At 35.0% G+C, this 19433-nt stretch overlaps 1 protein-coding gene across 3 annotated transcripts in view; it reads right to left on the bottom strand.

The window, feature by feature from the left end:
* Nucleotides 1-1319: 1319 nt before the first annotated feature.
* The window catches only part of LOC124540057 (snake venom 5'-nucleotidase), a 28883-nt gene continuing 10769 nt past the window's right edge, over nt 1320-19433 (bottom strand). For all 3 annotated transcript variants that reach the window (XM_047117463.1, XM_047117462.1, XM_047117461.1), the window contains 14 exons: nt 14537-14657; nt 13814-13921; nt 12848-12934; nt 12411-12577; nt 11385-11483; nt 10474-10596; nt 9019-9184; nt 7833-8011; nt 7197-7352; nt 6104-6283; nt 5684-5808; nt 4652-4756; nt 3003-3099; nt 1320-2429 (listed from right to left, as the gene is read on the bottom strand). In XM_047117463.1, coding sequence (XP_046973419.1) covers nt 2349-2429; nt 3003-3099; nt 4652-4756; nt 5684-5808; nt 6104-6283; nt 7197-7352; nt 7833-8011; nt 9019-9184; nt 10474-10596; nt 11385-11483; nt 12411-12577; nt 12848-12934; nt 13814-13921; nt 14537-14597 — 1734 coding nt within the window. In that variant the 5' untranslated portion in view covers nt 14598-14657 and the 3' untranslated portion in view covers nt 1320-2348. The remainder of the gene's footprint in view (nt 2430-3002; nt 3100-4651; nt 4757-5683; nt 5809-6103; nt 6284-7196; nt 7353-7832; nt 8012-9018; nt 9185-10473; nt 10597-11384; nt 11484-12410; nt 12578-12847; nt 12935-13813; nt 13922-14536; nt 14658-19433) is intronic.

Here is a 19433-nt window from a genome sequence, read left to right on the forward strand (position 1 = left end):
ATCGTAACTGTCAAGTTTGACATTTAAACTGTCATTTCATTTTGACATCTGTCACAAAAATTGTTCATAATTTTTTCGTCTGTTAACAAAGAGTCTAGTTTAATTATAAACTGACAGTTCTAATAAGCGTCCTGTAATATAATTGTACGTTGATATATCAATGAAACTAGCAACTATTTAAAAAAAAACATATTATGATGATTTAAAACAAACTTATATGTCTTTAATACTTAATTACGAAATACTATATGAGGTAGCTACTTGTTCTTTGATATATTTCAAACGAATATAGTACTTAAATCATATACAATAGAATCCTAAATTGTATTATTGCTTAACAAAATATGTACTATATGAAGTGAGTTCTAATTTTGAAATGATTATAAATTTAAATAGTTATACAATTACTAGCTTGCAATAAAACCTCAACCTCCATTGTTAGAATCAGTAGCGGATTTGATATGACTATTTGAATATTGACTGCTTTATGCCTCTGGGAGTATATCGCTCATTACACGAAAATTTTGATGTAATATATTAGACACTAGCTGTGCCCTTGACCTTGTACGCGTTTGAATATAACAACAAGAAAAATTATTGTAGCCTAAGTTACTTCTTATTATATCAGTTATCTGCCAGTGACAATTCCGTCAAAATCGGTCCAGAGATTAGCCGGAACAGACTGACATACCAGACACATATTTTGGTATATGTACCGTGTATACATGCATATGCATTGAGTAAAAAGGGCTATTTTACTTTTACAAACAGACACTCCAATTTTATTATATGTATAAATACGAATTCAATTGAGTAATTAGGATATCTTTTTGAGTATTTTAACATGAGTTTACAAAGGACGAACACTCCTCCCTAAATTAGGTCACTAGAACCACTTGGCCTAGACAGACCCTGATTAAAATATAAATAATTCATTTAATCAGTTAAGAGAAAATAAAGCCTTACTCATGAATGTTGTTTAGCGAGCTAATTTGAAGGTTTATCTCGCTCTTACTTTATTGTTTTGTTATATGGAAGACAAGGACAAAGTATTACTTGTCGCCTCCTACACATAATTTATAAGTGAAGCTGATTATGTATAGTTAGTTAATAATCTGTGAACTTAACTTAATAATCATATTAAAATTAAAAACATATTAAATATATATTTAGCGTTATCAGCTATTCAGGTTTTGTAAATAAAATTGGTAACATTATTTTATATATTAATTTATCTTTTACCTAATTAATATAAGAAAAAACTTAATTGGATTATTTTTGTTACAACGGTACAAAAGCGAACTGGCATTATTATCTAGATGCATGCCGTCTCGCTTTAACTTTTAATCATTTGTCTATCTTATAACTGTTTGTTTTGTGTCTGAGAAACAGCTGACTTTGACATTAATAATAGTAATCACAATCAATGTCAGATCTGCTCACTCATTGGTTAAAATAATTTGTGTAAATAGTGTGTAACGCTCGTGCTTACAAGATGTCTGTGTGTGCGTTAAGTAGCTATTGTAAGGAAAATTTGATACTTTAACGCGCTTGACAGTTCTAATAATAAAATTGAATTTCGAACAGTGCCGTTACATTTTTTTTAAATATATTAGTACAATTTTTGATTGTGTTTTTGATTGTGATTGAGTTTGAGTTTACTTAAAATGTAAAATAATATATTGAGAAGTCTCCTCCTCCCGATGATGTACATTGTAATAAAACATAAAGCAATCAACACTTTCATTTCGTCGTAATTTTTTTGCTGTCTGTACACACTACACACGTTACTACACGTCGTTTATTAATGTTTTGTTTACCACGATTTATTGTTACACAATCTGAACGATATAATCGAAATAATATAAATACGATTTTACTATTAATAATTCAATTATATTAATAATATAATAAATTACCGACCCTGGAGCTTACTCTGTGAATAATAAATTAGTCTATTTAATATAAAACAATATGATTTATATTCAGAAACTTCTAGGTAGTTCGTTCCAGCTCGACTAAGAAAAAGATATACAGTGAACAAGTACGCTAACACAAATATTTATCTGTACCAACAAGCTTATAATCCGATCTGTTTTAATATCTCTTAAGATCAGGGTTATCAAATGATGATAACGTTTCGAAATGACTTTTTCATTTGATAGCATAATACCGAGCTTTTATAACAAGAGTGATATTCGATTCCAAAGTGTCATTATTTTTGTAATATGTTGAAATTCCTTTTACTATACAAAGCGACTTATACCACTTTGCTCAAGGACCGGTAGTCTTTGTAATTTAAAACGATAGCGTTATAATTTAGGCGTTTATGATTGGTGGAAAATATATTACGGAGAGTTTTCATCCACTTCTTTTATAACTGAGTCAGATTCCCATCTTGCTCTCTCCGCTAGTAATTCTTGTAATTTCTGTTGAATTCACATAAATAAATATATGTAATATAATTTAAATTTAAAAGTAAACAATGTACATAGGTATATCTTATGTTTACATTTTATAAATAAAAAAATTAAGCATTATTGGTGGTAGGGCTCTGTGCAAGCCCGTCTGGGTAGGTACCACCCACTCACCAGTTATTCTACCGCCAAATAACAGTACTCAGTATTGTTGTGTTCCGGTTTGAAGGGTGAGTGAGCCAGTGTAACTACAAGCACAAGGGACATAACATCTTAGTTCCCAAGGTTGGTGGCACATTGACGATGTAAGGAATAGTTAATATTTCTTACAGCGTCATTGTCTATGGGTGATGGTGACCACTAACCATCAGGTGGCTCATATGCTCGTCCGCCAACCTATTCCATAAAAAAAAAAAATTAGCATCAAAAATCACTAACTTATACAATAAACTTAATAACATATATGATAACATAAGAAAAACAAACGTGAAACGTTTTGCTAACGGTACTTTATACTTCATATGGATTGAGATGCAATCCAAAAGGTCATAAGTGAAAGCAAGTGCAGGGAATATTAAGCTTTACCTCTGGCTTGTCGAGCACTACAATCCGGTTCTCGATCTTGGGCGCCAGCTCGCAGGCGTTTTGTTCCAAGTCGTCGAGCGAGGCGCGTCGCGTGAGCCTACGGGGAGATATAATTGCTCTGGGTGAGATCAACAACAACAGCCTGTAAATTCCCACTGCTGGGCTTAAGGCCTCCTCTCCCTTTGAGGAGAATGTTTGGAACATATTCCACCACGCTGTTCTAATGCGGGTTGGTGGAATACACATGTGGCAGAATTTCGACGAAATTTGTCACGTGCAGGTTTCCTCACGATGTTTCCCTTCACCGCTGAGCACGAGATGAATTATAAAGACAAATTAAGCACATGAATCAGCGGTATTTGCCTGGGTTTGAACCCGCAATCATCGGTTAAGATGTACGCGTTCTAACCACTGGGCCATCTCGACTGGGTGAGATCAAGCCAAGCCAATATCAAGTGACAATACAAGATATAAGCTAACTTTCGTGCCAACGGTTGTTGTATCAATTCAGCATATAGTTTGTTTCAAGGAGGTCTTATTGCTTTTTAAAAAATGATCTTAGATGTACGCAAAGTGAACATGTTTTTTAACGTATGTATAAATTACACACATACTATAGATACATATTTAATATTCCAAATTTCTTGTACTGTATACAGAGCGAGTCGTATAAAGTAACTTTTAAGATTAATTTATACATACGACTTTTTGCACTTACACCCATATGAATTTTAACTATTACATTATATCTAATGTACTTGTTAGTTTAATATATTTTTTTTTATTTCAATTATTAATCTCTTAGCTTTCCTCACACTGATTTTCATGACAGACTGACAATATCAAAATAACATATTGTTTTTTTTTAATTAGTCAAACATTGTACTGTAAAAACTATAAGCCATTCCATTTCATTCACCTTCTAGCCGCAGCAAACTATGGTATATATGATATGTCAACTGACATATATGCCTGTTTAATAGGTGTATAATTGTTGATTATTTATTATGTAGACGGTACCTCCACTGAGGAGGCATTGTAGAAAATCTGACTTTATTATTCTTATGGATGAAGATCTTCAATTTAATCAAAAGCATGTGCAATAGGCTATTTGACAATGCAAAAAATAAATTGTGAATTATTGTAATCAGTGTAAATGTATGTGCGTTTAAAAATGGTTATCTACTAACGAAAGTTGAAAATAATACTTAATTTATTCAAAAATCAATAAATAAAAATGCATTTTTTCAAACGTTTGTCACGTGACACAAAACGCTCCCGATTGACCGGGCTTATGATGAAGTCACTTTCTTGTAAACCTTGCTCTTCTACTATATATACCACAGATTAAAATACAGCAAAGTGACGTCACCGAACCCATTACAGCGCAATATTGTCCAAGTAGCATTTTCGCGCGTTATTTAAATATGGAATTTTTAAAATGAGATGAGATAGATGTACTAGAAATAAAAAAATCAACTTTTAATGGGTTCCTTAACCTCTACTAATATAAAATGGATGTTAAAAACTAGTCAAATAGCCTATTATGGTAGAGTAATTTATAAGTAGGTGGTACCTACCTAGGTTATATAAACCTACCTACTATTCTTATGGATGACTATTTATTTATGAATATGTATTTATTTCACCTGTGGTGCGTAGAGTGCGTGGGTTCGACCACAGTTGAGGACGCTCTCCGTAGTGGCGGTGGACCATCCAGCTCGCTTCCGTCCAACATCTTAACTAGACTGTGCCTGGAAACGAATTCAAACGAGATATATTTTAAAAATCGAACACAGATAACACATAATAAGTGTTTTTAACGTTGATGAAGCTGTTATTGGGGTTTTAGAAGTACTCGACGACCTCCATCGTCGAGTGGTGTGTACACCGGTATTCATGGGTACGCCACTCCGAGGCCCTGGGTTCGATTCCCGGCCGAGTCAATGTAGATTATCATTAGTTTTCTATGTTGTCTCGGGTTTGGGTGTTTGTGGTACCGTCGTTGCTTCCGATTTTCCACACACACAAGTGCTTAAGCTACTTACATTGGGATCAGAGCAATGTGTGTAATGCTGTCTCATATTTATTTATTTATTTATTATTATTACTATTATTTACATTTAGAGTGCATATGCGTAGGGGGATGAGCGATTGCGCCACCTGATGGTAAGTGGTCACCACCGTCTATAGACAATGGCGCCGTAAGAAATATTAACTACTAGTTGTCGTCCGCGACTTCGCTCACACTTTACGGGTTTGGTTGTCATGTGTTAGAGAAAAAAAGTAGCCTATATACTTCCTTAGAACTAGCGCGCACTGGTAACTTTTGTCACGGTGACTGTTTCGTCACTCTTGTCGAGTCCGTGAATATGTATGGAGGTGCGCGCACATTACGACGTGACAATTGTGTCTGCATCTGTATATATTCACGGACTCGACAAGAGTGACGAAACAGTCACCGTGACAAAAGTTACCAGCGCGCGCTAGTTCTTAGAGTTGAAATTTGCTTCATATAAAATTTCATCGAATTCGGTTCAGCGGTTTGGTCGTGAAAGAGCGATAGACAGACAGAGTTACTTTCACATTAAATTAATTAATATTATTTTTAATTCAAACGCACTCGAAGTCGCGAGCGTAGTATATGAAATACATAATGTTCATAATTACTAATAACTAACCTCCGGCTTAACGTGACAAGAGACTGCCTATGTTTGGATGGCCTGGATTTCCCCGTCCTCACGTTGATGGCTGCGAAGTGGTTCTGTATGGCCATCCCTATCTCGGGGCACATGTCCTCTGACACCTGGAGTCAAGAACGGATTATTTTAATATGGAGTTCATATAATTTATTTATTTATTCTTATTTATTTATTTATAAGGACAACTTACAAAACATACACCATTTATAGGTTTTAAAATAAAGTTAAAACATTTTTAGCTAAGTGTTGTTTCAATTAAAAGTTATCACGGTATGGAAAAGGACAGTATTTTACGGGCTTGCACAAAGCTCTACCACCAAGTAGTTTACTTCATAAGAAACTGAAAGTTTTTCTATTTCGTAATTTGTAATTTAATAATGTTATTTGAACATAACTCACCAACACCGGACATTTGGGTAGCATGGTGAACCCATCATTACCGGAGTGTAGGTACTGTTTCACAGCCAGCCGGTATTTCTGGTCCCGTTGGAGGTATTCATCACCTATCTTCACTACCTGCTCTGAGACCCGCTCGCCTGGTGGCTTCGAGGGATCGAAAGCGAACGATACCCCAGCTACCTGTAGATATTTATTATAGAAGATATATCTGATTTTACATGACACTGTATAATATACATTTTGAACAAAATGCGATTTCTGCTGTGAGAATAATTTCTGAGCCTGTTATGGGATACAATACGTATATATTACAAGATTATACATTTATACATATTATGACATTTAATATATATATATATATATACATAGTGAATGGTTAGTGTACAATCTTGAAGGAGTGTGTTCCTCGGAAGTGCTTTCCTATAGATCAGGAACCTGACCATACCTGTATATTATGTAAATTTTTTGAGAGATTATTATAAATATTACTAAACTTTACTTGTCTAGTAAATTTGCCTTCTGGTGGTAAGTGGTCACCATCGCTCACATTGGTACCATAAAAAAAAGTAATCATTATCATCTATGCATCAACAATTGGAGAGACGTTATGTCCTTTGTGCTTGTCGTTACTGATTCTCAGCGTTCAAAACAACAATACTCAGTATTGTTGTTGGACAGAAGAGTTTGTGATGAATGACTGGTTCCTAAAGAAATAGACTCCACAAAGCCGTACCCATGAATAAATAATATAAACCATAACGGCATTTTTAACTTTGCCGTCTCGTAAAATCAAATTGTTTACAAAAAGTACATTGGTAAAAAGGCGTATTACTCGATACAAGATTTTGTAGATGATAAAAAGGCGTGGAATTAATACCTGTTGACTTCCAGGCAGGATATATTAATTTAAATAATTGTATTAACTAACATGACTGTATTTTTTTAAATGTTGAAAAAGAGTAACTACTGAGTTTCTTGCCGGTTCTTCTCGGTAGAATCTACTTTCCGAACCGGTGGTAGCTTCACTTAATTGTTAAATGACGATACAAAAGTGCTTGTAAAAGCCCACTTAAAACATATCCTTTCTATTTACCTGTGGAAACCTTCCTTCCAGGCTTGGGTACTTGGACACGGCATTTTCCAGCACCTTGAGGACGGTTTCACCGGTCGCCTCCACGACTACCAGTGGGTCTCGCATGGGGATGATGGTGGATAGGTCGCGTAGGGTGAAGTCTCCCGCTGGGTGAACCTAGTAATTAAATAAATGAGTTTATAAGTGCCAGGAAAAAATGCTCAAATTAAGGAGAATAATTTAGATATTAGAGCTGGCTTTATGAACACAATGTCATAAGTTAAACACTTATTTATAAGCATCACAAAATGTCTATCGAAATTATATGTATAAATACTAATAATATAAATGTGAATATAACTGTGTCTGTCTGTCGTCAGTCGCTCTTTCACGGCCAAACCAATGAACCGGATTTGATGAAGTTTGGAAGGAAACTTGAACTATTAAAGCTACTTTTTACCAATCACATGACAACAAAGCCCCTTAAAAAACGAAGCCGCGGGCGGTAACTAATGCTTAATAATTGGGTCTTAAATAAAGCTGCATAGTATTTCTCTTTTGACATGCTCACTTGCTTCTGGAAAGCTTTCACACAAGACACGATTACACGTATTCAAGCTAATAATAATATAATATAGATTTATAATAACAATATACCTGATCAGATCTGAATGTGCCGGAGTTGAGGATTAGCAGATCAGCACCGGTAGCCGCTAGGAGCACATCGCAGACCCAGTTTCCAAGATTGCATTCTTGTCGGCGTACCACGGAAAATCTGCCTTCCAATGGCACGCAAAACTTGCCGAGTACTTCATCCATCTTTCCGTCTATCATAGCTGGAAGAAATCAAAAAAGCTATAAAGCTAAGTTAATAAATAAATGCCTGTTCTCAAAGCTGTTTTGAAGCTTTCTCGTTTATGGAGTTTAAAATAAAGAAGCTCAATGGTTGGTTCGTTAATACAACAACGGCCTGTAAATTCCCACTGCTGGGCTAAAGGTCTTCTCTCTCTTAGAGGAGAAGGTTTGAAACAAATTCCACCACGCTGTTCCAATGCGGGTTGGTGGAATACACATGTGGCAGAATTTCTATGAAATTTGTCACAGGCACGTTTCCTCACGATGTTTTCCTTCACCGCTGAGCACGAGATGAATTATAAAGACAGATTAAGCACATGAATCAGCGGTGCTTGCCTGGGTTTGAGCCCGCAATCATCAGTTAAGATGCACGCGTTCTAACCACGCGGCCATCTCGACTAGGTTCGTTATTATGTGTCAGTTATATACACAACAGCTCCTCATCTGCCTTTAAGGAAAAAGAAGGTTCCTTTACCTCGTTTCCTTCAGCTTGAGATTAATTATAAACAATTAGTGGTGCTTACCTGGGTTTCAATCCGCAATTATCCGTTAAGATGTAAAGTACGACACAAATTAGATGTAGCATCGGAAAATGCAATGGAATGATAATAAAACCGATTACTGCCGATTTACACGACCAATAGAAATAGATCCCTATCGCGCCATTCGACGCTATTCGTCGCTATAGATTCTCGCGTCAGAGAAAGCAAGTGCATGTAAATCGACGCGTCAAATTGACGAATATATTAGGTCATATGATATTAAAAGTTATTACGTTTGTGCAAAGATCATATTCGCATGAGAAATAAATATTGATAATTTGGGATGGCGTACTCAATTCGGATGTGATCGGTTTTACGAATTTTGCCGATGCCGATGCCGATACATCTAAGTTGTGTACTATACGTTCTAACCACTGGGCAATCTTGGCTCAATTATGTATTAGTTCAATCACCATCAATATTAGATAGTACGATTTGAAACTCACCGGAATACTTTTCAACCTTGGCCTTCAAAACTGGATCCTCTTCGTACGAGCTGGTAACATCGACGTCGGCGATGTCCACGCGAGTCGCCTCCGCGCCGAAGTTGATGGTAATCTTGCTGAATTGACGGAAGTCTGTGCCACTCTTTACGACGTATTTATTGTTTATCTGTGGAATAATAAAATTCAATCAGAAAGAAAGAAAAAACACTTTTATTTGGGACCGTACAAAAATTATAAAAATATATAAAAGTTACTTCAAAATTAGAATTATATTAAAAAAGTTATTAACATTTACACGAAAAAACATAAAAAAAACTTAATAATAAAAATGAATTGATACAAAAAAAGGGTTAAAAGAAACAAAAAAAACTATATTACAATAAACATATATGATGTCTTCCAAATAGGTGTATCATTCAGCAATTAATAATATTTTGATAACTCCTGACGGATCAGACAATTTGTTTTAAGAAATTGATTTTTAAATAAACAATAAATATTGTCACTTAGTTGGTAACTCTTTAGATTAAAATTATAATTTACAAAAATATGGGTAATTTTTTTTCCGTTTTTTTTTTTTAAATCCATATCACCGGTATATTGATTAAAGAAAAAGAAAATCAAATTAATCATATTGCCATTTTTTATTATCAAACTTATTTTAATATCATCTTTACTTACTTAGAAAGAAAGAAAGATCTATAGAATATATATAATAGATAGAAAAATCTACTTATAAATTTTGATAATTTTAAGGGAAGGGAAAAGTAAAGTATAGCACGACATAACTTAGATAGCATCGGCAAAATTCGTGAAATCGATCACATCCGATTAAAGTACGCTATCCCAAATTATCAGTATTTATTTCTCATGCGAATATGATCTTTACACGATTGTAATAACGTGTATATTCGTCATGTAATATATTCGTCAATTTGACACGCCGATTTGGATGCACTTGCTTACTCTGACGCGAGAATCTGTAGCGACGAATAGCGCGATGGGGAGCTATTTCTATTGGTTGTGTAAATCGGCAGTAATCGATTTTACGAATTTTGCCGATCGGCAAAATTCGTAAAATCGAAAATGCTACATTTAAGTTGTGTCATACTATAAGTGCTTGCGCACACACCTGTATGATATGTCTTTCGTAGTTTCGTTTTTCTAATACCGATAATTGACCTTTGTTCATATTATATATTTAATTATGAGACAACATCACATACATTACTCTGATCCCAATGTAAGTAGCTGAAGCACATATGTTATGGAAATCAGAAGTAACGACGGTACCACAAACACCCTGACCCAAGACAACATAGAAAACTTATGGTAATCTACACCGACTCGGCCAGGAATCGAACCCGGGACCTCAGAGTGGCGTACCCATGAAAACCGATGTACACACCACTCGACCATAGAGGTCGTCATATATTACAAATAAAAGGAACTTACCTCTAGAACTTCATAGACATGATCGTGCCCCCCCAAAATGAGGTCGATTTCCGTACAGCCTTCGGCCAATTTGATGTCGTTAGGGGTCCGCATATGCGTTAAAGCTATTACATATTCACAGCCCTGGAACAAATTAAAGATATCATGAACCATTTCTATCCTTTTTTATATCTATGATTCATTAAAGACAGTAGCAAACATCATCAGAACATCTGCCTACGTCAATTTAATTTAAGAAAGGTTTTATTCGGTTCTACTCGGAATCTGCAGAATCTGCATTCAAAATCGATCGTATTTTCACTTAATATAGTTAGATAAATGACGATTCAACGGTGCTTGTAAAGTCTACTTCAATAAAGTATATTTTTATTTAGATTTTTTGACTACAGGAATAAAAATAAAAAATCAAAATATACTTTATTCAAGTGGGCTTTTACAAGCACTTTTGAATCGTCATTTAACAATTAAGTGAAGCTACCACCGGTTCGGAAAGTAGATTCTAGCGAGAAGAACCGGCAATAAACTCAGTAGTTACTCTTTTTCATATACAATATTCCGTATTGGACCATTTCTCCTTAAAAAAGTCATTAATAATTAATAATATAAACCTTCTTTGGGGTAGATCAGACAATTTAAAGAGTTCATCGCCAAGCTGAAATTATTTTTAAGTACATAAACCTTAGAATTAAAGATTACAATGTTTTTTTCATAACATATAGACAATGAAAGATTCCGAATATATATTTTGAATTGGTAGATCGATGGATATATATTTGTTAACCAATCAGGCTAGAAGAGATAGATCTGAGTCTCGGAAAACTTATAGGTAGTTTTCATCCCTAGATTTGAACCCCTCTCGTAACGGTGGATGTACCGTTACGGGAGCAGAACCTAGAATAACATGTACTAACCTCTTGTTTTAGTTGCGACGCTAACTTCGTTCCTGCTTGAAGGAAATCTATGAAGGTTACTTCGTCTGGATTGATTGTCGCTAACGTTTCCAGCCATTCCTGAAACAAAAAAATGTTGTATTGAATAATAAGGATTAAGAAAGATAGGAGAACAGTTAGAAAGAATTATGAAGAGATTTCAGAGCGATCTATATGAAATATTTGTATGAAACTGAATTTGTTGTAGTCATGGAACAGTCAGAAAACGGTGGCGACAATATTGACCAATTATGATAAGCACAATAAATAGTCAACAATATGTTATTTACTTTGTCTAATATCTGTATGTCTTGGTGTGATTTCGGCGGACGTGTTTAGGTGAGTCAACTCAGTTCCAAAAGCAACATATTGGTGTTCTTGGAACACAGGGCACCAATGTTATAACAAGCCACATAACATCTTAGGTTTGGCAATGTATTGATGATGTAAGTCGTTTCATATTCCTGTAGTGCAAATGTATGGCATTTATTACAAATATGTTTCATCAGCGAGCTAGAAAAAAGTTACGAAACGATTTGTCGTTGTTGATTAACTCTATATAAAAGTTTATTTTTTTGGAAATTTTACACGAATTTTGAATACAACATTGCAGTACCGCTACCGCTAAACAACAGTACGCAGTATTGTTGTGTTCCGGTTTAAAGGGCGATTGAGCCAGTATAAATACGGGCACAAGAGACATATCATTTGAGTGCCCAAGGTTGGTAGTGCATTGGGGGATGTATGGAATAGTTTAATATTTCTTACGGCATCAATGTCTGAACATTGTTGGTCAATGACGGCCCATCTGCCATTGTCTCCAGGCGGTAGTGACCACTTACTATCAGGTTGCCCATTTGCTCGGCCGTCCACCCATATGACAATGCCCACTTGTGGTGATGCTGACCCAGTGTCAGGGTCAGTTTTGATCCCAAAACTGACGCTTTTCTTCTTTTTTCTTGCCAAAAAACATTAAAACCTTGTTAATTAACCACTTAAATACATTACCTGTTCCACTAACCCGATGAGACCAATTTTATGACCGTTGCAGAGCAACGCGTGTGTTATCTTGCCATCGCCCAGCGGTCTACCCGTCTCATTGTCTATCACGTTCGACATGAGCCAGGGGAAGTTGCACTGGGATACCAGGTTCGATAAGACATCTAGTCCAAAATCTGGGAAAATTTGGAAAATTGGTATTTTGGACAATAGATAGATAACTGGTGTCAAACTCAAACAACTTTATTCAATATAGAAGCATTACACTTTCTTATTGATGGTCAATTGAAACACTACCACCGGTTCGGAAAAGAAAATACCCTGACCTAAAAAGAACCGGCGAAAGAAACTCAGCGGTTTTTTTTGTCTCATATATTATAAAAAATAAACAATTTAATATGAGATGAAATAGATAGATAGATATTCGATATATTCCAATGACGTACCGAAGTCGTGGTTCCCGAAAACTGCACAATGAGTTCCTATTTCGTTTAGAACTGGGACCATCTGCTCGCCTTTTGTGAACGTACTCACTGAAAATAAAAATACATATGTATTTTTTTATATTGAACAACATCACATATCTGATCTGATCCCTATGTAAGTAGGTAAAGCTCTTGTGTTTTGGGAAAATCAGAATTAAGGACGGTAAAGTTTAAATATTTAAATAGTACAACATCGCGAACGACGTCGAAAAAATAAATATTATGCCATTTACGACCTACCTAGTAAAATCTAGTTAATCGAATGAATGCGGCCTTCTTCGTCATCCACACTGTACTTGTGTCCCCAGTTATTTGGACTTAAACTATAGGCATAATTTAAAAGTAGACTAGTAGCCTCACGATATTCTAAAATACAAAAGTAATACGTACTGATGTTTGAATGACAATTTGGCTTGGTTTGAAATATAGTGTAATTACGAACACAATAGACATGACATCTTAGATTACGTGGTTAGCGGTGCCAGGTTGTCTTCAGTTGAGTAGTTTACCTTCCTTATTCCTATATAGGTGAGGATACTAACCACCAGGAATATTTTGCCTGTCTGCCTCATGTTCCCTTATCAACTGCAATGTTACTTAGACTGACTGAGCCGAGATGGCCCAGTGGTTAGAACGCGTGCATCTTAACCGATGATTGCGGGATCAAACCCAGGCAAGCACCGCTGATTCATGTGCTTAATCTTGTCTTGTCTATATAATTCATCTCGTGCTCAGCGGTGAAGGAAAACATCGTGAGGAAACCTGCATGTGACAAATTTCATAGAAATTCTGCCACATGTATATTTCACCAAACCGCATTGGAACAGCGTGGTGGAATATGTTCCAAACCTTCTCCTCAAAGGGAGAGGAGGCCTTTAGCCCAGCAGTGGGAATTTACAGGCTGTTGTTGTTGTTGTTGTTACTTACACATGCTCGGCGAGAACGCATCCCCACTAAATAAAACCAGAGGATTCAGATGCTGCAGTGCTTTTACTGCTGTGCTGAACCTTAGTGCACCTCCCACTGGTTCAGTGTCTGTAAAAAAACGTTTACGAAATATATTTAGTAGTAATAAGCGATGTAAGGAATGGTTACATTTTCTTACAGCACCGTATATGGGTACTAGTGACTACTCACGATCAGGTGGCATTTGCCTTAGCGTAATAAAAAACAGCTAATTTGTATTGTGTATTCGGACGAGATATTGATGATATTGTGTCAATTTAGCTTTGTTATAACACTATTCACTCTGAGGGACACCCAAAACTTTACAAAAAAAATGTTAAAGATAAAATGTAGACATTCGTCTAGCGTCTCTTCATATTAAATTTAAAATTCTTTATTGCATTTGTTTACTAAATTAATTTTAGAAGAATATTGAGCTTATTCCTTCCCAATGCCATTTTTATTTTTAAGATTCCACACGCAAACGGTAAAACGAGAGTTAGACGGTTAAAATGTTCACAGATGATGTATTTCTGTTGCCGATTTTGAAGGACAAATTTTTTTGCCGATTTTAAAGATGCTACGGGACTCTTGATACATGTAGCCGACTCTTACTTGACCTGGACTTAACTCAGCTTTGATCGTCGGTTAACATTTACAACTTCTAATTACCATGAATCTAAAATATATAATGAATAAACTTACTCGTAGTCTGTTCAATGTTATACACATCATTGAAATGTACAATCACCACGTCATCGTCCATCCCTCTTCCGGCGAGCTGGCTCACCGCTCGCCTCCCCACTTGTCTCACTTCCAGTGACGCCTGCAATATGTATAAAGCAATTACATAACGCAAAATCAATACTATATGTAAATTTGTGCTCACGATTATACAACAAATGTAAATGAGTTTGTTTTACGTCCCAGTACTTCTGTCAGTGATTTTTGATGTCAAAATAATTAAGAAGAACAAAGACGTATCAAACTAGATAACGATATACACAAACGTGCAAAAGCTAATAAGGTTGAAACTGATCTACAAGCAGTTGTAACACTTGAAGCTTAAACTACTGCCTTTAGAAAATAACTTAAAATTTGTAATGGAACTGTGTTTTGATTTGTTTCGTGATGTGAAGAATAAATCATATACATATGTATATAGTTATGTATATATTAGTATGACTACATTTTTAAATAATCAGTAAACATACCTCTTGACTTATTTTTATAGGATAAAAATATGACACGTGCACAAAGTATCAAACTACAAAAAGGTTGGGTGTATTAACTATTTGTTTTAGGGTAAATATAAACTTTTTGGTTCAGAATTAGTAATATTTAACACAGATAAGATAAACATTATAAGTCACTAATAATTCGTATCAGATATAAAACACGAATGTTAAAATTACTTCCGCGTTTTATTCGATATTCGAAAAGGGGAAACCACTGCCCACTCGAACGAACGCCTAGTTTTTTGTGGTTAATATTTAAAGGCTAAGCGACATAATCTAGGTTTATGACTAAACGGTCTTACTTAACATGAGCATCGTCAGAGAAGTAATAATAAAATACTGAAATAGCAAACATAGCTAATGAGCTAAGGTACTCTTCTGCTGCATTGCGGATTGGTGCAAACATGTAGAAGATTTTGATCGAACAACAACACGATGACGACAAAAAGATATTTCTACGTTCCAATTTTAAAAAATTAAGCACTTTAAAATGTGGTAAGCACCAAAAACCAAGCTAACGTTTGAAAGGTATCCTCGATTGTGATTCAGATGTTATAACTACTGGGACATCTCGAATTGTAATTATTTTTGTTAATAAAAATAATGTGATGAGGCCCACCTTTTTACGTGGTGGTAGGGCTTTGTGAAAGTCTATCTGGGCAGCACTCACATTATGTATTCTACCTCCAAACAGTAATATTGTTGTAAGTGTAACTAAACGCACAAGGGACATAATATCATAGTTCCCAAGGCTGGAGGCACATAAGCCATGTAAGGTGTAAAAATTCTGAGAGCACCACTGTCTTTTGGAAGTAGCCTATTTGTCCGTCCGCTATCAAAGGATACACAATACAAGAGATCATTAAAAAAGATACATACGCTACAGGTTTTGAGACATATTAAATAAAAGTTACAGTTTACCTGAGTAAAAAACCGTATTCTTCAGTTTGATCGCGAATTGTTTTAAATCTTTAGGAACATTTTCCAGTTTAAGTATATCCTAAGCATTATCAATTCCTTGTTCTCAATAATGGAAAACATTGCGAGGAAATGGAATTGCTGTCATGGGCAGCTTCGCTTCGGTTTAATCGATGTAGGCAGATTAAACTTCGCCAGAAATATTTGGTCTTGTACCAAAAATAATACATTTATGTTGTTTAGTACGACAAATTGATAAAACCACCGAAGATGGCGAACATTTGTTTTTGGTCTCAAATATAATAATTAAATATCACGATAGTGATGGCGTGACAAGAAATCTGTATAAATAATACTATCAATAAGAATCAAGACAAATTTACTAGCTAAACCTGCTTTATCCAAAGGAACTTCATGTAACTTTGCTTGTAGCTCACATATAGTTAAACCCAATTTTAGCCTTCCTTGGACTGAGACTTAGGTAACTTGATTTCAGCAGCAGATTAGGCATGAAGATATAACACATATTTATTTTGCCATTTATAATAGTAGTATAGTTTCAAGGACACTTTTCAATAGCATTTTTGAATCGTAATCGTAATACTGGTTCGGAATTGAGACTCCACTGAGAATAACCCGTCAGTACTTGGTTGTTACAGTTATATTCGACTTGTCAATTTTACTGTAAAATTATGAATACCGTTAAATTAAAATCAACCTTTCGAGATTGAAAACTATCGAAAGATTTTCAACGGTGATAATATTTTCAATAAAACATATAAAAATTAGATTAGGTTAGTTTTTCATTTGACTAAAATTAAATTCAATTGATTGTAATCTACCGAAATAATGCGTTAAATTGTAAGGAGTTTGTAGATGAGAAAATTTGCAATCGTGAGATTACAAAGTAACGGTATTTATGACTTAACGGTGACATAGGGTGTTGAGCAAGAGCGTAGTGGGGGGGGGGAGGTAACCGACCTAAGAACATGGACATGAATGGACTGTATGAGTGGGTATATGAAAGAGATGTATTTAAACGATCAGATGACGAATAATAGAGGAGTGTGAAAGGAAAAGGCATGCCGTTCCAAATTTCATCAAATTCGGTTCAGTGATTTTGTCCTCAAAGAGCGACAGACAGCCAGCCAGACAGACAGAAAGACAGACAGACAGACAGAGGTTTTTCACATAATTAATATTATAATAGAGAATTATATATTATACGTAAACATTTTTGGCGTAAATCAACAAATTATTAATTCACAGCGTTTTATGAGTAACATAATTAAAAGTATATTATAATCTTTTTATAGAATATTCAGACGTTAATCTGAAATGTCTTATCAAAGCCACTTAGCTACGTGCCCTCGAATTGTATTTTTATATGAGATTACGTTTGACCCGAGGCCCTAGTTTAAGTTTGAATTTATGGAACATTTGGATATAGTATGCATTTAATAATGAATATTCTTATGCCTAAACGTTCATTGTTTAAAATCCGTTTTTATCGACATTATCTAGCTATCTCTTTCTCACATAGTTGGTTTCGTAAATATAGATTTTTCTTTCGTATCTGTTTATTTACTACGGTGGATTTTTTCATGGTGTATGCTAGTACTAGTAGGTACTTTTGCCCATAGATGACGTATCAGCTCCGTATGGAATTTTCTCATTTCTTACAAAATCAATAAGCTTACAATCTTGGGAACTGAGATGTTACGTTACTGTAAATGTATAATATTTATGAACTAGATGTGCCCGCGAAAAAAAATTATTGTAGCCAAAGTTACTCCATATTATATCAGTTATCTGCCGTCGGTCCAGCCGTTCCAGATATTAGCCGTAACATTTAGACAGACAGACAGAACGATAAATATTGTAAAAAATGTTATTTTTTTTATATGTACCGTGTATAGATACTTATGCATTGCGTAAAAAGGGGTTATTTTAATATTACAAACAGAAACTGCATTTTTTTTTTATGTATATTATATGTTATAAATTTTTTATTTCAAGTATATTATATACAGATGTAACTCGTATTTACCGGCTGTTAGGCAGAGGTCTTATCCCATGTTGCGGAAGGATGTGAATTTTAATCCAGCTCGCTGCGGATGCGCGGATTAGAGGATATAACGTCGTGAGGAATCCTGCATATCTCGGAATTTCTTCCGACATTCCTTCCTTAAGCCGCCGAGCATGAGATTATTTGATCGTTTTACTACATATAATATACAAATGGTTTCGAATAGGTGACGTTTTGTATCCACTGAATCTGAACTTTACATAGACCTTAACAAAAAATATGCCAAAGGCGTTTTGTTTTCCTGTCCTTAATTTGAATTATTAATTCATATTTAATTTATTAACAAAATAACCATATCGTTACTATAAGGTAGCCAGACAAATGGACCAAATAACGTCGCCTTCCTTATATTACCAAAGTACCATCGATCTTGAAAACTAAGATGTATAGTCCCTTGTGCTTATAATTACACTCATTCACCTAACAAACGTGAACACAACAATACTGAGTATTACTTTTGAATACCGTCAAACCGAATATAAGATGGTACCTATCTAGCCTTGACATAGTAATAATTAGGAAATAATTAAGGTCGTATGCAAAAATGAAGATTCAAACAATCCCAAAAAGTTATGGTATTATTTATTAAGTGGTCTGCTTTCGTCACTATTACGGGCATTCCGAAATATCCCAATATAGTATAAAAATAGGTATAATAGTTACGGATACGGACTTATGGAAAATCATAAATAGCAGATAAGAAATAACTCTTTGCATAGTCTAATCAGTTTTTACGATACTACATTTATCTCAAACCCCGAAAGAACTCCTGAGACTGGACGTTATCGAAGGGTAAAAACCTCTCAACGAAGATTGATCGTGAGAATGTGATAACAAGGGCGCTTCAAGGCCGCCCAATTTGATTGTCGCTGTCGACACAATGTCAAAGCAATTTGTCGCTTTTAGAGTGGATACCATATTCATACACGTGTAAGCCACTGAACTTACCTTTACCGGTTTTGATGATCCTTCGAGTGGGTTTTATGGTTTAAATTGGAGTTAGTGGATACAAGATCGGTTTCCAAAAAAAAAATTATACTTTATCCTGAAGAAGTCTGATCTATTTATAAAATAGATGAGGATTTTTTTTAAGGATTAACACGCTCCTAGAGTGGATACTATATTAATACACGTGTAAGCCACTGAACTAATCGCCTTTACCGGTTTTGATGATCCTTTGAGTGGGTTTTATGGTTTGAATTGGAGTCAGTAGGTACAGAGCTCGATTTCCAAAATAAATAATAAGTGAAGGTCTACTTATTAAATAGATGACGTTATATATTTTTTTAAGATTAACAGGATTCCATATCGTAATCATGTCGTATGTAGTTAAGACCTTGATGTCCATAATTGTTAT

Source organism: Vanessa cardui, chromosome 24, assembly GCF_905220365.1.
Source record: "Vanessa cardui chromosome 24, ilVanCard2.1, whole genome shotgun sequence".
Lineage (NCBI taxonomy): Eukaryota > Metazoa > Arthropoda > Insecta > Lepidoptera > Nymphalidae > Vanessa > Vanessa cardui.